The sequence below is a fragment of the Rana temporaria genome, chromosome 10 (assembly GCF_905171775.1).
Source record: "Rana temporaria chromosome 10, aRanTem1.1, whole genome shotgun sequence".
NCBI classification, from domain to species: Eukaryota; Metazoa; Chordata; class Amphibia; order Anura; family Ranidae; genus Rana; species Rana temporaria.
Window position 1 is genome coordinate 152,320,692 of NC_053498.1, and position 25,098 is coordinate 152,345,789.

General features: G+C 52.0%; 1 protein-coding gene across 1 annotated transcript in view; it reads right to left on the reverse strand.

Annotated features, from left to right (window-relative positions):
- Positions 1–20,946, reverse strand: part of LRRC38 (leucine rich repeat containing 38) — a 30,778-nt gene extending 9,832 nt beyond the window's left edge. Inside the window, exon 1 of the mRNA XM_040326571.1 lies at positions 20,270–20,946. Coding sequence (XP_040182505.1) covers positions 20,270–20,891 — 622 coding nt within the window. The 5' untranslated portion in view covers positions 20,892–20,946. The remainder of the gene's footprint in view (positions 1–20,269) is intronic.
- Between the last annotated feature and the right edge of the window lie 4,152 nt (positions 20,947–25,098).

Genomic DNA, 25,098 nt, shown 5'->3' on the forward strand with positions numbered 1-25,098 from the left:
AACTACCAATCACTGAAGATCCTCCAACAATGGCGGCCTCATCCTGAAATACCAATCAATGAAGATCCTCCAACAATAGCGGCTACACCCTGAACTACCAATCACTGAAGATCCTCTAACAATGGCGGCCTCACCCTGAACTACCAATCACTGAAGATCCTCCAACAATAGCGGCCACACCCTGAACTACCAATCACTGAAGATCCTCCAACAATGGCGGGCACACCCTGAACTAACAATCACTGAAGATCCTCCAACAATGGAGGCCACACCCTGAACTACCAATCACTAGAGGTCACACCCTGAACTACCAATCACTGAAGATCCTCCAACAATGGAGACCACACCCTGAACTACCAATCACTGAAGATCCTCCAACAATGGCAGCCACACCCTGAACTACCAATCACTGAAGATCCTCCAACAATGGCGGCCACACCCTGAACTACCAATCACTGAAGATCCTCCAACAATGGAGGCCACACCCTGAACTACCAATCACTGAAGATCCTCCAACAATGGCGGCCTCACCCTGAACTACCAATCACTGAAGATCCTCCAACAATGGCGGCCACACCCTGAACTACCAATCACTGAATATCCTCCAACAATAGCGGCCACACCCTGAACTACCAATCACTGAAGATCCTCCAACAATGGCGGCCACACCCTGAACTACCAATCACTGAAGATCCTCCAACAATGGCGGCCACACCCTGAACTACCAATCACTGACGATCCTCCAACAATGGCGGCCACACCCTGAACTACCAGTCACTGAAGATCCTCCAAAAATGGCGGCCACACCCTGAACTACCAATCACTGAAGATCCTCCAACAATGGCGGCCTCACCCTAAACTACCAATCACTGAAGATCCTCCAACAATGGCGGCCTCACCCTGAACTACCAATCACTGAAGATCCTCCAACAATAGCGGCCACACCCTGAACTACCAATCACTGAAGATCCTCCAACAATGGCGGCCACACCCTGAACTACCAATCACTGAAGATCCTTCAACAATAGCGGCCACACCCTGAACTACCAATCACTGAAGATCCTCCAACAATGGCGGCCTCACCCTGAACTACCAATTACTGAAGATCCTCCAACAATAGCGGCCTCACCCTGAACTACCAATCACTGAAGATCCTCCAACAATGGAGGCCACACCCTGAACTACCAATCACTGAAGATCCTCCAACAATGGCGGCCACACCCTGAACTACCAATCACTGAAGATCCTCCAACAATGGCGGCCACACCCTGAACTACCAATCACTGAAGATCCTCCAACAATGGCGGCCTCATCCTGAACTACCAATCACTGAAGATCCTCCAACAATGGCGGCGACACCCTGAACTACCAATCACTGAAGATCCTCCAACAATGCTGGCCTCACCCTGAACTACCAATCACTGAAGATCCTCCAACAATGGCGGCGACACCCTGAACTACCAATTACTGAAAATCCTCCGACAATGGCGGCCACACCCTGCACTACCAATCACTGAAGACCCTCCAACAATGGCGGCCACAGCCTGAACTACCAATTACTGAAGATCCTCCAACAATGGCGGCCACACCCTGAACTACCAATCACTGAAGATCCTCCAACAATGGTGGCCACACCCTGAAATACCAATCACTGAAGATCCTCCAACAATGGCGGCCACACCCTGAACTACCAATCACTGAAGATCCTCCAACAATGGCGGCCACACCCTGAACTATCAATCACTGAAGATCCTCCAACAATGGCGGCCACACCCTGAACTACCAATCACTGAAGATCCTCCAACAATGGCGGCCACACCCTGAAATACCAATCACTGAAGATCCTCCAACAATGGCGGCCTCACCCTGAACTACCAGTCACTGAAGATCCTCCAACAATGGCGGCCACACCCTGAACTACCAATCACTGAAGATCCTCCAACAATGGCGGCCTCACCCTAAACTACCAATCACTGAAGATCCTCCAACAATGGCGGCCACACCCTGAACTACCAATCACTGAAGATCCTCCAACAATGGCGGCCTCACCCTAAACTACCAATCACTGAAAATCCTCCGACAATGGCGGCCTCACCCTAAACTACCAATCACTGAAAATCCTCCGACAATGGCGGCCTCACCCTGAACTACCAATCACTGAAGATCCTCCAACAATGGCGGCCTCACCCTGAACTACCAATCACTGAAGATCCTCCAACAATGGCGGCGACACCCTGAACTACCAATTACTGAAGATCCTCCAACAATGGCGGCCACACCCTGAACTACCAATCACTGAAAATCCTCCGACAATGGCGGCCACACCCTGAACTACCAATCACTGAAGACCCTCCAACAATGGCGGCCACACCCTGAACTACCAATAACTGAAGATCCTCCAACAATGGCGGCCTCACCCTGAACTACCAGTCACTGAAGATCCTCCAAAAATGGCGGCCACACCCTGAACTACCAATCACTGAAGATCCTCCAACAATGGCAGCCTCACCCTGAACTACCAGTCACTGAAGATCCTCCAACAATGGCGGCCACACCCTGAACTACCAATCACTGAAGATCCTCCAACAATGGCGGCCTCACCCTGAACTACCAATCACTGAAGATCCTCCAACAATGGCGGCCACACCCTGAACTACCAATCACTGAAGATCCTCCAACAATGGCGGCCTCACCCTGAACTACCAATCACTGAAGATCCTCCAACAATGGCGGCCACACCCTGAACTACCAATCACTGAAGATCCTCCAACAATGGCGGCCACACCCTGAACTACCAATCACTGAAGATCCTCCAACAATGGTGGCCTCACCCTGAACTACCAATCACTGAAGATCCTCCAACAATGGCAGCCACACCCTGCACTACCAATCACTGAAGATCCTCCAACAATGGCGGCCACACCCTGAACTACCAATCACTGAAGATCCTCCAACAATGGCGGCCTCACCCTGAATTACCAATCACTGAAGATCCTCCAACAATGGCGGCCTCACCCTAAACTACCAATTACTGAAGATCCTCCAACAATGGCGGCCTCACCCTAAACTACCAATCACTGAAAATCCTCCGACAATGGCGGCCTCACCCTAAACTACCAATCACTGAAGATCCTCCAACAATGGAGGCCACACCCTGAACTACCAATCACTGAAAATCCTCCGACAATGGCGGCCTCACCCTGAACTACCAATCAAGTTACATTGGTGGCAAGCAGCAGGATGATTCCCATCGCCAGAAGGACAGCTACAAGAGGACACAGGCCAATGGAGACACAGTATGAACGGCTAAAGTTCTCTTCCCTCAAGAACTTACTGGAGAACCGGGGCCGACCGGCCAACAACCGTAAGAAGAGGGACATGATCACAGAACAATTCAAAATGGAGCTGAAAGACCCAACATAACCGAAAGGCCCAGCATAACAGACAGGTCACCCGAAGAGGCAAGTTTTGATTGGGCTGTTAACATAAGACTGGGTCCTAACCCTCCACCGGAGATCATAGACCTGGTTATAGCGACTGTGGAGGCAAATTGGCTACAGCAAAGAGGTGCTGCAGCAGCAGAAGTCACAGCAGCACCAACTGAAGAGAGAGGAGAGGTACAGATACCAGCCGCCATGGAAGAGGAATTCAGAAGGAGGTTACAAGAGATGAGGATACAGCAGAGGACCAGTATCAGAGGAGGTCCTGCTGGGATGGTCGGATGTGATTCGTTGCCAACTTTGGAAGGAAGCACTTGCTCTCGAGCAGCAACACCAGGGGAAGGTCCTCGCCTGCATCCATGTGAAGTACTGGCCGCAGTATGACGTATGAATGCCGTTGTTGGGGGAACAACTGAAGCAGGAGGTGACAGCTGAGTTAAGCACGCTGATCTGGGCAGAGATGCGGTTGGACGAGAGCTACAGAGCCCTCCGGTGGTATGTAGCCCAAGAGTGCCCGTGGTCAGCGGATGACAGTCCCACGGAAAGCTGTGACTATGATGGCCTGGGATTGTTGTATTGGAGGCTGTCCAGGGACCCTGACTTTGGGAGTGATTGGGAGGGGCGCTTGGAGGAAATAATGGAGCACAGAGAGGAAAAATTGATTGTCTGTGAAGGGCACTGGGCACAGGAAGATTTGGAGTTTCTGGCCATTCAGGAATGGGAGCTGGAGATCGCCTACAGACAGCTGCTAGACTCTGCTCAGCGCCAGGGCTGGACTCCCTTTGACTGGAACTATCAGGAAATACGTGCAGACAACTCTGAAATCCTGGCTGAAGAGTCGGCAGTGGAATATCTGGAAATTGCCATCCCCAAAGCTGAAGTGCTGACTGACCTTGATGATCCGGTTTCTGCTTGGGATGATCTTGAATGGAGGAATGTGCCTGTCCAGTAGTATGCCAAAGAATCGGCAGTGGAAAATCTGGAGATTGCCATTCCCAAAGCTGAAGTGCTGACAGCAGGGCAGAGCTCTGCTAACCTCTGCCCAGCACCGATAGCATCTTCTGGGTTCCACGGACAGGAGATGGTGAACCTCTATCCCCAGACACCAGTTCCAGAGACAGGGGATTTAATAGACCTTTCTGCTGAGGAAGAACAACTTGAGGAGTCTCCAGCAGAAGAGCCGGTATCAGGGGCCACACTTCACTGTGCTCTGCCCAGCACCATCTGTGGAGTTGCAAGAGAACTTCCCCAGCTGAAGCGCTGCTCACATGACAGAGGCTCCAAGACCTCTGCCCCACCCCTGTGGCAGTTCGGAGGCTCAGGGTGAGAAGGTGGTGATCACTTCCCAGCAGCCAGATGAGGAAACCGAAAAGGAAGCAGCCAACTCACCTCCCCAATGGCAGCTGCACAGTTTGGGAGGGGAGAAATCCAGCCTCCTGCCCCAATGGTTAGCCAAAGCGGATGACGTGGAGTCCCCAGTATAAGTGCTGGCAACAGGGCAGAGTGCTACTAAACTCTACCCAGCAATGGCAACAACGGTGGAGTTCCAGGGAGCCGGGGCAGTCGGCTCATCTCTTCAGCCACATATTACAGAATGTATGGACTTAATGGACTGTTCAGAGGATGTTATGGATTATGCATCACCTGCTCAAGTACTGGCAGCAGGGCAGAGTACTGCAAACCCTGCTCTACACCCGTGGCAGTTTTGGAGGCTGAGGTGAGAATGTGATGGTTCCTCTTTCCCAGTGGATTTCAGAGATGCAGGGAGGAGAAACAGCCATTTCCTCTCCCAACAAAGGGTTTGTGCACCTGGGAGACAATACCAGTGAAAGGGAGTTCCAACAGCAGACGGCTCCCCAGAATGATGACACCAATCCAGCTGAAGCGCTGGCAACCAGGCAGAGTGCTACCAACCTCTGCCCAGCACCGGCAACAACTACAGAGTTCCAGAAAGCCGGGGCAGTCGGCCTCCCTCCCCAACAGGTAGCCGGAGCAGATGATGTGGGGTTTCCGGCAGAAGGGCTGGCAACAGGGCAGAGTGCTGCTGGCCTCTACCCTCAACTAACAGAGGAAGGATTTCCAATAAAGGTGGATGGGACTATAGTCCCCACCTATATACCCCAGGGATGCTGGGAAGTTGGCCCAGATCCCCAACAGCATGACAGAGTGAGCCCAACCACCCTGTCTTCTCTCCAGCGGCTGAAAGGACCTTGAAGTAATGTTACTTTGGATTCAAGTCTATGTCCCCCAAAACACAGACTCTGGGAACCCTGTATATTCCATATTAGAAAGTCTGGCTGATGAATCTGCTGTTAGGAGATGCTGATGTCACCTCCAGCCATCTGTCTCATGTAAATGAGTCTAGTGTGACTTCTCTTTCAGCCGTTGTTGTCTGGGCTAATTAACCCTGCAATAGTATGAAGGAGTTCTGTGTTGATATGTATGATAATGTGTATTGTAGTTTGGAAGTCACTTTTGGGCACAGAGTGACTGAGAAAATATATCTTGGATTACTTAGAATGGGCCATTAATATTTCTCCACAATATCTCCCAGGATAGATGTAAAGACTATTCTTGGTTTGTTTGATTCTGAACTCAACATGTTAGGTGAGAGAGCCGATCACATTGGCCTCTGTACAATGTAGGAGACGGGCCAACTGGAGCTCCTGCTATTGTGAGAAGGTGTCCTGTGTTTATACTTATGATAATGTATCATCTACTGTGTGACGCTCGGTGACAACAAGTCTGACTTGTAGTAACATCCTGATTTATCATGACAATGCCCAGGAGGGCACAGAGTCACATCGGCTGCTTTAAGGGATTAGTTAATTAGCTCATGTAAATTTATGTTTCTGGTCACAGGTGTATTGTTAGAGTGTAACGGCTACCCAGCTAGTGAGAGGGTATCAGCCGTTGGAGACGTCCTTTTCCCTGGCAAAGTGCGATATGCAAGTAAAACCGGTATCATCCCATCCCCAAGATCCAGAGAGAGAGAGTCCCCTTTCAAGAACGAGACGAGGCTACGTTTGAAGGGTCAAGTAGACTGACTTTTTAATGGTCCAACACCTCGCTTATATGTGGTTACAAACTGTTTACAGGAACAATGACAATCTCCGCCCCCCTCACACAGTGGGGGGGTGCTTTAATACAGATACTTTGAAATAATGACATCTCCTTGAATTAATCACTTAATCAGTCTCTAGACGTTTCGGACCCGAGATCCACTTAACATGACCTGGTCAGACACATTCCTTTATCAATAGAATTCAATTAACCTTTAGAACAATTACACACTCACAGATGATCCCATTAGCATACACCTGGCAGGAGGCTGTTAACTACACAAAGGAGAGTCAATTAACTAAGAAGGGACATTAGCAGTTAAAGAGTCACTCTACAATTAACCCTTTGTATGCCCCACTGTAGGATTATCATGGATGTACAGGCAGAATACATAGGTCCGTTACATAGAGTAATATGAGCAGGAGGTTTGCCCCTCCTCTTTTACTGTATATAAGACTCGTCTCGTGCTTGGGGGAGAATCATTCGTCTGGGTTTCTTGTTCGGCTGATTGGAGTGTCAGTAGCTGCCTTTGTGTTCGGGAATGGAATATCCTAAACGGCTTTAACCCCTTTCATACTCAGGTGTCGTTACAGTCTACACTTAGGCCCCGTACACACGACCAAACATGTCTGCTGAAACTGGTCCGCGGGCCAGTTTCAGCAGACATGTTCGGTCGTGTGTAGGCGCGAGCGTGCAGGATTCCAGCATACATTTGCCCGCCGGGCCTTTTCCCAGCGGACAAATATTCCTGGACTTGTTTTAAAACCGTCCGCTGGAATCCTGCCCGCTCGGACATGTTCGGTCGTCTGTACAGACCTACCGTACATGTCCGAGCGCCCGCCATCCCTCGCATGCGTCGAATGACTTCGACGCATGCGTGGAAGCATTTAACTGGCAGGCCCGCCCACGTCGCCGCGTCATCGTCGCGGCGACACCGCGGACACGCCCCGCGTATTGTTTACGCGTGGATTTCTGTATGATGGTGAGTACAGCCACCATACAGAAATCCCCGGGCAGACATGTACGGTGAAAACGGTCCGGCGGACCGGTTTCATCGTACATGTTTGCCCGTGTGTACACAGCCTTAGAGGCGCCCTCTTCCGCTTCGCTGGAATCTGGCTTCTTTTCCTACTTAATGGCAGCCCTGAAGTGTACGGACTTTATTATTCCTCTTATGTATTATGGACTTTTATTGGGTAAATTAGAGCCACACGTGTCTGGTGCCTTCTACTGGTTTTAGGTTCTCTTTATGGCCCCTGGCATTGTATGAGGGGCTTCTCCGTAGAACATTCCCCGGTGTGGGGACGGCAGAGGTGACATGTTCTCCTCACACCTGATGGGATTACAGAAAAGTCTGTACTGCACTTAATTAAACATTGACTTTTCTCTGGCACCGTTCCTCTTTAAAGGTAAAAGGAAGGTAACACCTCGCAGGCGCGCGTCGGATGCCGTGCAGGTCAGAAGACCTGATGATGAGGAGATTGTGTTCTACATCTCCGCACAAGCAACATCTCACAAAGGTTTAACCTTGAAACACGACATGAGCTCAGCGATTGACTCCGATCCTCCGCTTCTCTGCTCCTCCGCACCTCTGCTCCTCCGCTCCTCCGCTCCTCTGATCCTCTGCTCCTCTGATCCTCCGCTTCTTCGCTCCTCCGCGCCACCGCGTCTCCGCTCCTTCCCTCCTCCGCTCCTTCGCTCCTCCGATCCTCCGATCCTCCGCTCCTCCGATCCTCCGCGCCTCCGCTCCTTCCCTCCTCCGCTCCTTCGCTCCTTCGCTCCTCCGCTCCTCCGCTCCTCCGCTCCTCCTATCCTCTGCTCCTCTGATCCTCCGCTCCTCCGCTCCTCCGATCCGCCGCTCCTCCGATCCTCCGCTCCTCCGCTCTTCCGCTCCTCCGCTCCTCTGCTCCTCCGCTCCTCCAATCCTCTGCTCCTCCGCTCCTCCACTTCTTCGTTCCTCCGCGCCTCCGCTCCTCCGCACCTCTGCTCCTCCGCTCCTTTGCTCCTCCAATCTTCTGCTCCTCCGATCCTCCGCTCCTCCGCTCCTCCGCTCCTCTGCTCCTTCGCTCGTCTGCTCCTCCGCTCCTCCGCTCCTTCCCTCCTTCGCTCCTTCGCTCCTCCGATCCTCCAATCCTCTGCTCCTCCGATCCTCCGCTTCTTCCCTCTTCCGCTCCTTCGCTCCTCCGCACCTCTGCTCCTCCGATCCTCTGCTCCTCCGCTTCTTCCCTCTTCCACTCCTTCGCTCCTCTGCTCCTTCGCTCATCTGCTCCTCCGATCCTCCGCTCCTTCCCTCCTTCGCTCCTCTGATCCTCCGATCCTCCAATCCTTCGATCCTCCACTCCTCCGATCCTCTGCTCCTCCTCCCCTCCGATCCTCCGCTTCTCCTCTCCTCCGATCCTCTGATCCTCCGCTTCTCCTCTCCTCCACTACTCTGCTCCTCCGATCCTCCGCTCCTCCTCTCCTCCGCTCCTCCGATTCTTCGCTCCTCCGCTCCTCCGCTCCTCCGCTCCTCTGCTCCTTCGCTCCTCTGCTCCTTCGCTCCTCTGCTCCTCCGATCCTCTGCTCCTTCACTCTTCCGCTCCTCTGCTCTTCCGATCCTCTGTTCCTCCGATCCTCCGCTCCTTCCCTCCTTCCTTTGTGGGGGTGCGTTGTCCCTTGTGAGGGTGCGTTGTCCCTTGTGGGGTGTGTTGTCCCTTGTGAGGGTGCATTGTCCCTTATGAGGGTGCGTTGTACCTTGTGGGGGTGCGTTGTCCTTTGTGAGGGTGCGTTGTACCTTGTGAGGGTGCGTTGTACCTTGTGGGGGTGCTTTGTCCTTTGTGAGGGTGCGTTGTCCCTTGTGAGGGTGCATTGTCCCTTATGAGGGTGCGTTGTCCCTTGTGGGGGTGCGTTTTCCTTTGTGGGGATGCGTTGTACCTTGTGGGGTGTGTTGTCCCTTGTGAGGGTGCTATGTCCCTTGTGGGGGTGCGTTGTCCCTTGTGGGGGTGCGTTGTACCTTGTGGGGGTGCGTTGTCCCTTGTGAGTGTGCGTTGTCCCTTGTGGGGGTACGTTGTCCCTTGTGAGGGTGCGTTGTCCCTTGTGGGGGTGCGTTGTCCCTTGTGAGGGTGCGTTGTATCTTGTGGGGGTGTGTTGTCCCTTGTGGGGGTGCGTTGTCCCTTGTGGGGGTGCGTTTCTCCTTGTGAGGGTGCGTTGCTCCTTGTGAGGGTGCGTTGTCCCTTGGGGGGTGTGTTGTCCTTTGTGGGGGTGCGTTGTCCTTTGTGAGGGTGCGTTGTACCTTGTGGGGGTGCGTTGTCCCTTGTGGGGGTGCGTTGCTCCTTGTGAGGGTGCGTTGTCCCTTGTGAGGGTGCGTTGCACCTTGTGGGGGTGTGTTGTCCCTTGTGAGGGTGCGTTGTCCCTTGTGGGGGTGCGTTGTCCTTTGTGGGGATGCGTTGTACCTTGTGGGGTGTGTTGTCCCTTGTGAGGGTGTGTTGTCCCTTGTGGGGGTGCGTTGTCCCTTGTGGGGGTGCGTTGTACCTTGTGGGGGTGCGTTGTCCCTTGTGAGTGTGCGTTGTCCCTTGTGGGGGTACATTGTCCCTTGTGAGGGTGCGTTGTCCCTTATGAGGGTGCATTGTCCCTTGTGGGGGTGCGTTGTCCTTTGTGGGGATGCGTTGTACCTTGTGGGGTGTGTTGTCCCTTGTGAGGGTGCGTTGTCCCTTGTGGGGGTGCGTTGTCCCTTGTGGGGGTGCGTTGTACCTTGTGAGTGTGCGTTGTCCCTTGTGGGGGTACGTTGTCCCTTGTGAGGGTGCGTTGTCCCTTGTGGGGGTGCGTTGTCCCTTGTGAGGGTGCGTTGTACCTTGTGGGGGTGTGTTGTCCCTTGTGAGAACACCATCCCCCACCGTCATACATGGAGAACACCATCCCCCCACCATCATACATGGAGAACACCATCCCCCACCGTCATACATGGAGAACACCATCCCCCACCGTCATACATGGAGAACACCATCCCCCACCGTCATACATGGAGAACACCATCCCCCACCGTCATCCATGGCGAACACCATCCCCCCACCGTCATACATGGAGAACACCATCCCCCACCGTCATCCATGGAGAACACCATCCCCCACCGTCATACATGGAGAACAACCTCCCCCACCGTCATACATGGAGAACACCATCCCCCACCGTCATACATGGAGAACACCATCCCCCCACCGTCATACATGGAGAACACCATCCCCCCCACCATCACGTATGAGGAGAGACACGTATGAGGACAGAAACGTATGAGGAGAGACACGTATGAGGAGAGACACGTATGAGGACAGACACGTATGTGGACAGACACGTATGAGGAGAGACACTTATGAGCAGAGACACGTATGAGGAGAGACACGTATGAGGAGAGACACGTATGAGGACAGACACGTATGAGGAGAGACACGTATGAGGACAGACACGTATGGGGAGAGACACGTATGGGGAGAGACACGTATGAGGAGAGACACGTATGAGGACAGACACGTATGGGGACAGACACGTATGAGGACAGACACGTATGGGGAGAGACACGTATGGGGAGAGACACGTATGAGGAGAGACACGTATGAGGACAGACACGTATGAGGAGAGACACGTATGGGGACAGACACGTATGGGGACAGACACGTATGGGGAGAGACACGTATGAGGAGAGACACGTATGAGGAGAGACACGTATGAGGACAGACACGTATGGGGACAGACACGTATGAGGACAGACACGTATGAGGAGAGACACGTATGATGACAGACACGTATGGGGAGAGACACGTATGGGGACAGACACATATGGGGAGAGACACGTATGAGGACAGACACGTATGGGGAGAGACACGTATGAGGACAGACACGTATGAGGACAGACACGTATGAGGAGAGACACGTATGAGGACAGACATGTATGAGGACAGACACGTATGAGGAGAGACACGTATGAGGACAGACACGTATGAGGAGAGACACGTATGAGGACAGACACGTATGAGGACAGACACGTATGAGGACAGACACGTATGAGGAGAGACACGTATGAGGAGAGACACGTATGGGGAGAGACACGTATGAGGAGAGACACGTATGAGGAGAGACACGTATGAGGACAGACACGTATGAGGAGAGACACGTATGAGGAGAGACACGTATGAGGACAGACACGTATGGGGACAGACACGTATGAGGAGAGACACGTATGAGGACAGACACGTATGGGGAGAGACACATATGGGGAGAGACACGTATGAGGAGAGACACGTATGAGGACAGACACGTATGAGGAGAGACACGTATGGGGACAGACACGTATGGGGACAGACACGTATGGGGAGAGACACGTATGAGGAGAGACACGTATGAGGAGAGACACGTATGAGGACAGACACGTATGGGGACAGACACGTATGGGGAGAGACACGTATGAGGAGAGACACGTATGAGGAGAGACACGTATGAGGACAGACACGTATAAGGACAGACACGTATGAGGAGAGACACGTATGAGGAGAGACACGTATGGGGAGAGACACGTATGAGGAGAGACACGTATGAGGACAGACACGTATGAGGACAGACACGTATGGGGAGAGACACGTATGAGGAGAGACACGTATGAGGAGAGACACGTATGAGGAGAGACACGTATGAGGAGAGACACGTATGGGGAGAGACACGTATGAGGAGAGACACGTATGAGGAGAGACACGTATGAGGACGGACACGTATGAGGAGAGACACGTATGGGGACAGACACGTATGGGGACAGACACGTATGGGGACAGACACGTATGGGGAGAGACACGTATGAGGAGAGACACGTATGAGGAGAGACACGTATGAGGACAGACACGTATGGGGAGAGACACGTATGAGGAGAGACACGTATGGGGAGAGACACGTATGATGAGAGACACGTATGAGGAGAGACACGTATGAGGACAGACACGTATGAGGACAGACACGTATGGGGAGAGACACGTATGAGGAGAGACACGTATGAGGAGAGACACGTATGAGGAGAGACACGTATGAGGACAGACACGTATGGGGACAGACACGTATGGGGACAGACACGTATGAGGAGAGACACGTATGAGGAGAGACACGTATGAGGACAGACACTTATGGGGAAAGACACGTATGGGGAGAGACATGTATGAGGAGAGACACGTATGAGGAGAGACACGTATGAGGAGAGACACATATGAGGACGGACACGTATGAGGACGGACATGTATGAGAAGAGACACGTATGTGGACTGACACGTATGAGGAGAGACACGTATGTGGACTGACACGTATGAGGAGAGACACGTATGAGGAGAGACACGTATAATGACAGACACGTATGAGGAGAGACACGTATGAGGACAGACACGTATGAAAAGAGACACGTATGAGGAGAGACACGTATGAGGACAGACACGTATGGGGAGAGACACGTATGAGGAGAGACACGTATGAGGAGAGACACGTATGAGGACAGACACGTATGAGGAGAGACACGTATGAGGAGAGACACGTATGAGGAGACACGTATGAGGAGACACGTATGAGGAGACACGTATGAGGAGAGACACGTATGGGGAGAGACACGTATGAGGAGAGACACGTATGAGGAGAGACACGTATGAGGACAGACACGTATGAGGACAGACACGTATGAGGAGAGACACGTATGGGGAGAGACACGTATGAGGAGAGACACGTATGAGGAGAGACACGTATGAGGACGGACACGTATGAGGAGAGACACGTATGGGGACAGACACGTATGGGGACAGACACGTATGGGGACAGACACGTATGGGGACAGACACGTATGAGGAGAGACACGTATGGGGAGAGACACGTATGAGGAGAGACACGTATGAGGAGAGACACGTATGAGGACAGACACGTATGAGGACAGACACGTATGAGGAGAGACACGTATGGGGAGAGACACGTATGAGGAGAGACACGTATGAGGACAGACACGTATGAGGACAGACACGTATGGGGACAGACACGTATGGGGACAGACACGTATGAGGAGAGACACGTATGAGGACAGACACGTATGGGGACAGACACGTATGAGGAGAGACACGTATGGGGAGAGACACGTATGAGGAGAGACACGTATGAGGAGAGACACGTATGAGGACAGACACGTATGAGGACCGACACGAATGAGGAGAGACACGTATGGGGAGAGACACGTATGAGGAGAGACACGTATGAGGACAGACACGTATGAGGACGGACACTTATGGGGACAGACACGTATGGGGAGAGACATGTATGAGGAGAGACACGTATGAGGAGAGACACGTATGAGGAGAGACACATATGAGGACGGACGCGTATGAGGATGGACATGTATGAGAAGAGACACGTATGTGGACTGACACGTATGAGGAGAGACACGTATGTGGACTGACACGTATGAGGAGAGACACGTATGAGGAGAGACACGTTTAATGACAGACACGTATGAGGAGAGACACGTATGAGGACAGACACGTATGAGGAGAGACACGTATGAGGAGAGACACGTATGTGGACTGACACGTATGGGGAGAGACACGTATGAGGAGAGACACGTATGAGGAGAGACACGTATGAGGACAGACACGTATGAGGAGAGACACGTATGAGGAGAGACACGTATGAGGAGACACGTATGAGGAGACACGTATGAGGAGAGACACGTATGGGGAGAGACACGTATGAGGAGAGACACGTATGAGGAGAGACACGTATGAGGACAGACACGTATGAGGACAGACACGTATGAGGAGAGACACGTATGGGGAGAGACACGTATGAGGAGAGACACGTATGAGGACAGACACGTATGAGGACAGACACGTATGGGGACAGACACGTATGGGGACAGACACGTATGAGGAGAGACACGTATGAGGAGAGACACGTATGAGGACAGACACTTATGGGGACAGACACGTATGGGGAGAGACATGTATGAGGAGAGACACGTATGAGGAGAGACACGTATGAGGAGAGACACATATGAGGACGGACACGTATGGGGAGAGACACGTATGTGGACTGACACGTATGAGGAGAGACACGTATGTGGACTGACACGTATGAGGAGAGACACGTATGAGGAGAGACACGTATGAGGAGAGACACGTATGTGGACAGACACGTATGAGGAGAGACACGTATGAGGAGAGACACGTATGTGGACTGACACGTATGGGGAGAGACACGTATGAGGAGAGACACGTATGAGGAGAGACACGTATGAGGAGAGACACGTATGAGGAGAGACACGTATGAGGAGACACGTATGAGGAGACACGGATGGGGAGAGACACGTATGAGGAGAGACACGTATGAGGAGAGACACATATGAGGACAGACACGTATGAGGACAAACACATATGAGGAGAGACACGTATGGGGAGAGACACGTATGAGGAGAGACACGTATGGGGACAGACACGTATGAGGACAGACACGTATGGGGACAGACACGTATGGGGAGAGACACGTATGAGGACAGACACGTATGGGGACAGACACATATGGGGACAGACACGTATGAGGACAGACACGTATGAGGACAGACACGTATGAGGACAGACACGTATGGGGACAGACACGTATGGGGACAGACACGTATGGGGAGAGACACGTATGAGGAGAGACACGTATGAGGAGAGACACGTATGAGGACAGACACGTATGGGGACAGACACGTATGGGGAGAGACACGTATGAGGAGAGACACGTATGAGGAGAGACACATATGATGACGGACACGTATGAGGACGGACATGTATGAGAAGAGACACGTATGAGGAGAGACACGTATGAGGAGAGACACGTATGAGGAGAGACACGTATGAGGAGAGACACGTATGAGGACAGACACGTATGAGGAGAGACACATATGGGGAGAGACACGTATGAGGAGAGACACGTATGAGGACGGACACGTATGAGGACGGACATGTATGAGAAGAGACACGTATGAGGAGAGACACGTATGGGGACAGACACGTATGGGGAGAGACACGTATGAGGAGAGACACGTATGAGGAGAGACACGTATGAGGAGAGACACGTATGGGGAGAGACACGTATGGGGAGAGACACGTATGAGGAGAGACACGTATGAGGAGAGACACGTATGAGGACGGACACGTATGAGGAGAGACACGTATGGGGACAGACACGTATGGGGACAGACACGTATGGGGAGAGACACGTATGAGGAGAGACACGTATGAGGAGAGACACGTATGAGGAGAGACACGTATGAGGAGAGACACGTATGGGGAGAGACACGTATGAGGAGAGACACGTATGAGGAGAGACACGTATGAGGACGGACACGTATGAGGAGAGACACGTATTGGGAGAGACACGTATGAGGAGAGACACGTATGAGGACAGACACGTATGAGGACAGACACGTATGGGGACAGACACGTATGGGGAGAGACACGTATGGGGACAGACACGTATGGGGACAGACACGTATGAGGACAGACACGTATGAGGACAGACACGTATGAGGACAGACATGTATGGGGACAGACACGTATGGGGACAGACACGTATGGGGAGAGACACGTATGAGGAGAGACACGTATGAGGAGAGACACGTATGAGGACAGACACGTATGAGGACAGACACGTATGGGGAGAGACACGTATGAGGAGAGACACGTATGAGGAGAGACACATATGAGGACGGACACGTATGAGGACGGACATGTATGAGAAGAGACACGTATAAGGACAGACACGTATGAGGATTGACACGTATGAGGAGAGACACATATGTGGACTGACACGTATGAGGGGAGACACGTATGAAGAGAGACACGTATGAGGACAGACACGTATGAGGAGAGACACGTATGAGGAGAGACACGTATGGGGACAGACACGTATGAGGAGAGACACGTATGAGGAGAGACACTTATGAGGACAGACACGTATGAGGAGAGACACGTATGAGGAGAGACACGTATGAGGACAGACACGTATGAGGAGAGACACGTATGAGGAGAGACACGTATGAGGACAGACACGTATGAGGAGAGACACGTATGAGGAGAGACACTTATGAGGACAGACACGTATGAGGAGAGACACGTATGAGGAGAGACACGTATGGGGACAGACACGTATGAGGAGAGACACGTATGGGGACAGACACGTATGAGGAGAGACACGTATGAGAAGAGACACGTATGTGGACTGACACGTATGAGGAGAGACACTTATGAGGAGAGACACGTATGAGGACAGACACGTATGAGGAGAGACACGTATGAGGAGAGACACGTATGAGGACTGACACGTATGAGGAGAGACACGTATGAGGAGAGACACGTATGAGGACAGACACGTATGAGGAGAGACACGTATGAGGAGAGACACGTATGAGGAGAGACACGTATGAGGACAGACACGTATGAGGAGAGACACGTATGAGGAGAGACACTTATGAGGACAGACACGTATGAGGAGAGACACGTATGAGGAGAGACACGTATGGGGACAGACACGTATGAGGAGAGACACGTATGAGGAGAGACACGTATGAGGAGAGACACGTATGGGGACAGACACGTATGAGGAGAGACACGTATGAGGACAGACACGTATGAGGACAGACACGTATGAGGACAGACACGTATGAGGAGAGACACGTATGAGGAGAGACACGTATGAGGACTGACACGTATGAGGAGAGACACGTATGAGGACTGACACGTATGAGGAGAGACACGTATGAGGAGAGACACGTATGAGGAGAGACACGTATGAGGAGAGACACGTATGAGGAGAGACACGTATGAGGAGAGACACGTATGAGGAGAGACACGTATGAGGACAGACACGTATGATGAGAGACACGTATGAGGACTGACACGTATGAGGACAGACACGTATGATGAGAGACACGTATGAGGAGAGACACGTATGAGGAGAGACACGTATGAGGAGAGACACGTATGAGGACAGACACGTATGATGAGAGACACGTATGAGGAGAGACACGTATGGGGACAGACACGTATGAGGACAGACACGTATGAGGGGAGACACGTATGGGGACAGACACGTATGAGGACAGACACGTATGAGGAGAGACACGTATGAGGAGAGACACGTATGAGGAGAGACACGTATGAGGAGAGACACGTATGGGGACAGACACGTATGAGGACAGACACGTATGAGGGGAGACACGTATGGGGACAGACACGTATGAGGACAGACACGTATGAGGAGAGACACGTATGAGGAGAGACACGTATGAGGAGAGACACGTATGAGGAGAGACACGTATGAGGAGAGACACGTATGAGGAGAGACACGTATGAGGACAGACACGTATGATGAGAGACACGTATGAGGACTGACACGTATGAGGACAGACACGTATGATGAGAGACACGTATGAGGAGAGACACGTATGAGGAGAGACACGTATGAGGAGAGACACGTATGAGGACAGACACGTATGATGAGAGACACGTATGAGGACTGACACGTATGAGGACAGACACGTATGATGAGAGACACGTATGAGGACGGACACGTATGAGGAGAGACACGTATTGGGAGAGACACGTATGAGGAGAGACACGTATGAGGACAGACACGTATGAGGACAGACACGTATGGGGACAGACACGTATGGGGAGAGACACGTATGGGGACAGACACGTATGGGGACAGACACGTATGAGGACAGACACGTATGAGGACAGACACGTATGAGGACAGACATGTATGGGGACAGACACGTATGGGGACAGACACGTATGGGGAGAGACACGTATGAGGAGAGACACGTATGAGGAGAGACACGTATGAGGACAGACACGTATGAGGACAGACACGTATGGGGAGAGACACGTATGAGGAGAGACACGTATGAGGAGAGACACATATGAGGACGGACACGTATGAGGACGGACATGTATGAGAAGAGACACGTATAAGGACAGACACGTATGAGGATTGACACGTATGAGGAGAGACACATATGTGGACTGACACGTATGAGGGGAGACACGTATGAGGAGAGACACGTATGAGGAGAGACACGTATGAGGACAGACACGTATGAGGAGAGACACGTATGAGGAGAGACACGTATGGGGACAGACACGTATGAGGAGAGACACGTATGAGGAGAGACACTTATGAGGACAGACACGTATGAGGAGAGACACGTATGAGGAGAGACACGTATGAGGACAGACACGTATGAGGAGAGACACGTATGAGGAGAGACACGTATGAGGACAGACACGTATGAGGAGAGACACGTATGAGGAGAGACACTTATGAGGACAGACACGTATGAGGAGAGACACGTATGAGGAGAGACACGTATGGGGACAGACACGTATGAGGAGAGACACGTATGGGGACAGACACGTATGAGGAGAGACACGTATGAGAAGAGACACGTATGTGGACTGACACGTATGAGGAGAGACACTTATGAGGAGAGACACGTATGAGGACAGACACGTATGAGGAGAGACACGTATGAGGAGAGACACGTATGAGGACTGACACGTATGAGGAGAGACACGTATGAGGAGAGACACGTATGAGGACAGACACGTATGAGGAGAGACACGTATGAGGAGAGACACGTATGAGGAGAGACACGTATGAGGACAGACACGTATGAGGAGAGACACGTATGAGGAGAGACACGTATGAGGAGAGACACGTATGGGGACAGACACGTATGAGGAGAGACACGTATGAGGAGAGACACGTATGAGGAGAGACACGTATGAGGAGAGACACGTATGAGGAGACACGTATGAGGAGACACGTATGAGGAGAGACACGTATGAGGAGAGACACGTATGAGGAGAGACACGTATGAGGACAGACACGTATGAGGAGAGACACGTATGAGGAGAGACACTTATGAGGACAGACACGTATGGGGACAGACACGTATGGGGAGAGACACGTATGAGGAGAGACACGTATGAGGAGAGACACGTATGAGGAGAGACACGTATGAGGAGAGACACGTATGGGGACAGACACGTATGAGGAGAGACACGTATGAGGACAGACACGTATGAGGACAGACACGTATGAGGAGAGACACGTATGAGGAGAGACACGTATGAGGACTGACACGTATGAGGAGAGACACGTATGAGGACTGACACGTATGAGGAGAGACACGTATGAGGAGAGACACGTATGGGGACAGACACGTATGAGGACAGACACGTATGAGGAGAGACACGTATGAGGAGAGACACGTATGAGGAGAGACACGTATGAGGAGAGACACGTATGAGGAGAGACACGTATGAGGAGAGACACGTATGATGAGAGACACGTATGAGGACTGACACGTATGAGGACAGACACGTATGAGGAGAGACACGTATGAGGAGAGACACGTATGAGGAGAGACACGTATGAGGAGAGACACGTATGAGGAGAGACACGTATGAGGACAGACACGTATGATGAGAAACACGTATGAGGACTGACACGTATGAGGACAGACACGTATGATGAGAGACACGTATGAGGACTGACACGTATGAGGAGAGACACGCCACGGTTCCAGTTCCCGTCTGCGGAGCAGTGGAAGGGGCCGGTCCCGGGTATCAGGGGGGGGGGTGTAGATGTTGGGGGTTCTACTCCAAGCATTGAAGGGTCCCTGTTAGGGGTTCACATGTCAGTAGGTGGCCCTCATGGGGTGACGGGTGACCCACCTTTCTGCAGTTTATTGGAATTCTCATCGATCCAGAAGAAGAGATTGGCAAAGTCGCAGTCGCAGAGCCACGGGTTCCCCTCCAGGCGGACGGTCCGGAGAGACGGCAGCGATTCCAGAACCGCCACGCTTATACTCTGCAGATTATTGTCATTGAGTTCCAGAACCTGCAGAGCGCCGAGGTTCTCGAAGGCTTCCTGGTGAACCTCGGAGAGATTGTTGTTCCCCAGACTCAGCTTGATGAGCCGATCCGCCGATCGGAAAATCCCGGCTTCCAGCTGGGTCAGGTTGTTGTAACTGAGATCCAGGAAGACGAGGCGGGTGGAGGTGCTGAAAGTTCCCCCCTCCAGCGCCGTCAGCGAGTTGTTCCGGAGGTCCAGGTACACCAGATCGGCGTAGAACAAGAACAGGTCCGCCGGGATGGACTGGATGTGGTTGTTGGCGGCCAGAAGTTTCCGAATGTCCAATGGGAAGAGATTGGGAAGGCTGGGAAGTCCCTGATCCCGGCAGTCTATGGTGTGGTAGTCCGAGCAGAGGCACGCCGACGGGCAGAGGAGACTCCGAGGAACCAGGAGGAAGAGGCAGAAGAGAGGCGAGGAGAAGCACAGGAGGCATGGCAGCATGGCCGAGGGTTTCCCGCACCAAGGACTACCAGAGCATTGTTCTCCTCTCTCCGATCACATAACAGATCAGATGGCAGGAGAGTGGGGGAGGGGAAGGAGAGTCACTCACTCAACGTGCCGAGAGAAAACCAATCACACCGATCACCAGGAATCCTCACCGGGAGAAAACCAATCACATCGATCACCAGGAATCCTCACCGGGAGAAAACCAATCACATCGATCACCGGGAGAAAACCAATCACACCGATCACCGGGAGAAAACCAATCACACCGATCACCGGGAGAAAACCAATCACATCGATCACCGGGAGAAAACCAATCTCACCGATCACCGGGAGAAAACCAATCACACCGATCACCAGGAATCCTCACCGGGAGAAAACCAATCACACCGATCACCAGGAATCCTCACCGGGAGAAAACCAATCACACCGATCACCAGGAATCCTCACCGGGAGAAAACCAATCACACCGATCACCAGGAATCCTCACCGGGAGAAAACCAATCACACCGATCACCAGGAATCCTCACCGGGAGAAAACCAATCACATCGATCACCAGGAATCCTCACCGGGAGAAAACCAATCACACCGATCACCGGGAGAAAACCAATCACACCGATCACCGGGAGAAAACCAATCACACCGATCACCGGGAGAAAACCAATCACACCGATCACCGGGAGAAAACCAATCACACCGATCACCGGGAGAAAACCAATCACACCGATCACCAGGAATCTTCACCGGGAGAAAACCAATCACACCGATCACCAGGAATCCTCACCGGGAGAAAACCAATCACACCGATCACCAGGAATCCTCACCGGGAGAAAACCAATCACATCGATCACCAGGAATCCTCACCGGGAGAAAACCAATCACACCGATCACCGGGAGAAAACCAATCACACCGATCACCGGGAGAAAACCAATCACACCGATCACCGGGAGAAAACCAATCACACCGATCACCGGGAGAAAACCAATCACACCGATCACCGGGAGAAAACCAATCACACCGATCACCAGGAATCTTCACCGGGAGAAAACCAATCACACCGATCACCAGGAATCCTCACCGGGAGAAAACCAATCACACCGATCACCAGGAATCCTCACCGGGAGAAAACCAATCACATCGATCACCAGGAATCCTCACCGGGAGAAAACCAATCACACCGATCACCGGGAGAAATCCAATCACACCGATCACCGGGAGAAAACCAATCACACCGATCACCGGGAGAAAACCAATCACACCGATCACCGGGAGAAAACCAATCACATCGATCACCGGGAGAAAACCAAAATCACCTTCACCGGGAGAAAACCAATCACACCGATCACCGGGAGAAAACCAATCACACCGATCACCGGGAGAAAACCAATCACACCGATCACCGGGAGAAAACCAATCACACCGATCACCGGGAGAAAACCAATCACACCGATCACCAGGAATCCTCACCGGGAGAAAACCAATCACACCGATCACCGGGAGAAAACAAATCACACCGATCACCAGGAATCATCACCGGGAGAAAACCAATCACATCGATCACCGGGAGAAAACCAATCACATCGATCACCAGGAATCCTCACCGGGAGAAAACCAATCACACCGATCACCAGGAATCTTCACCGGGAGAAAACCAATCACATCGATCACCAGGAATCCTCACCGGGAGAAAACCAATCACACCGATCACCAGGAATCCTCACCGGGAGAAAACCAATCACACCGATCACCAGGAATCCTCACCGGGAGAAAACCAATCACACCGATCACCAGGAATCTTCACCGGGAGAAAACCAATCACATCGATCACCGGGAGAAAACCAATCACACCGATCACCGGGAGAAAACCAATCACACCGATCACCGGGAGAAAACCAATCACATCGATCACCGGGAGAAAACCAATCACATCGATCACCGGGAGAAAACCAATCACACCGATCACCGGGAGAAAACCAATCACACCGATCACCGGGAGAAAACCAATCACACCGATCACCAGGAATCTTCACCGGGAGAAAACCAATCACACCGATCACCAGGAATCCTCACCGGGAGAAAACCAATCACATCGATCACCAGGAATCCTCACCGGGAGAAAACCAATCACATCGATCACCAGGAATCCTCACCGGGAGAAAACCAATCACACCGATCACCGGGAGAAATCCAATCACACCGATCACCGGGAGAAAACCAATCACACCGATCACCGGGAGAAAACCAATCACACCGATCACCGGGAGAAAACCAAAATCACCTTCACCGGGAGAAAACCAATCACACCGATCACCGGGAGAAAACCAATCACACCGATCACCAGGAATCCTCACCGGGAGAAAACCAATCACACCGATCACCGGGAGAAAACAAATCACACCGATCACCAGGAATCTTCACCGGGAGAAAACCAATCACATCGATCACCAGGAATCCTCACCGGGAGAAAACCAATCACACCGATCACCAGGAATCCTCACCGGGAGAAAACCAATCACACCGATCACCAGGAATCCTCACCGGGAGAAAACCAATCACACCGATCACCAGGAATCTTCACCGGGAGAAAACCAATCACATCGATCACCGGGAGAAAACCAATCACATCGATCACCGGGAGAAAACCAATCACACCGATCACCGGGAGAAAACCAATCACACCGATTACCGGGAGAAAACCAATCACACCGATCACCAGGAATCTTCACCGGGAGAAAACCAATCACACCGATCACCAGGAATCCTCACCGGGAGAAAACCAATCACATCGATCACCAGGAATCCTCACCGGGAGAAAACCAATCACATCGATCACCAGGAATCCTCACCGGGAGAAAACCAATCACACCGATCACCGGGAGAAAACCAATCACACCGATCACCGGGAGAAATCCAATCACACCGATCACCGGGAGAAAACCAATCACACCGATCACCGGGAGAAAACCAATCACACCGATCACCGGGAGAAAACCAATCACACCGATCACCGGGAGAAAACCAATCACACCGATCACCAGGAATCTTCACCGGGAGAAAACCAATCACACCGATCACCGGGAGAAAACCAATCACATCGATCACCAGGAATCCTCACCGGGAGAAAACCAATCACACCGATCACCAGGAATCTTCACCGGGAGAAAACCAATCACATCGATCACCAGGAATCCTCACCGGGAGAAAACCAATCACACCGATCACCAGGAATTCTCACCGGGAGAAAACCAATCACACCGATCACCAGGAATCCTCACCGGGAGAAAACCAATCACACCGATCACCAGGAATCTTCACCGGGAGAAAACCAATCACATCGATCACCAGGAGAAAACCAATCACACCGATCACCAGGAATCCTCACCGGGAGAAAACCAATCACACCGATCACCAGGAATCTTCACCGGGAGAAAACCAATCACATCGATCACCAGGAATCCTCACCGGGAGAAAACCAATCACATCGATCACCGGGAGAAAACCAATCACATCGATCACCAGGAATCCTCACCGGGAGAAAACCAATCACACCGATCACCAGGAATCCTCACCGGGAGAAAACCAATCACACCGATCACCAGGAATCCTCACCGGGAGAAAACCAATCACACCGATCACCAGGAATCCTCACCGGGAGAAAACCAATCACACCGATCACCAAGAATCCTCACCGGGAGAAAACCAATCACATCGATCACCAGGAATCCTCACCGGGAGAAAACCAATCACACCGATCACCAGGAATCCTCACCGGGAGAAAACCAATCACATCGATCACCAGGAATCCTCACCGGGAGAAAACCAATCACATCGATCACCAGGAATCCTCACCGGGAGAAACCCAATCACATCGATCACCAGGAATCCTCACCGGGAGAAAACCAATCACACCGATCACCAGGAATCCTCACCGGGAGAAAACCAATCACACCGATCACCAGGAATCCTCACCGGGAGAAAACCAATCACATCGATCACCAGGAATCCTCACCGGGAGAAAACCAATCACATCGATCACCAGGAATCCTCACCGGGAGAAAACCAATCACATCGATCACCAGGAATCCTCACCGGGAGAAAACCAATCACACCGATCACCAGGAATCCTCACCGGGAGAAAACCAATCACACCGATCACCAAGAATCCTCACCGGGAGAAAACCAATCACACCGATCACCAGGAA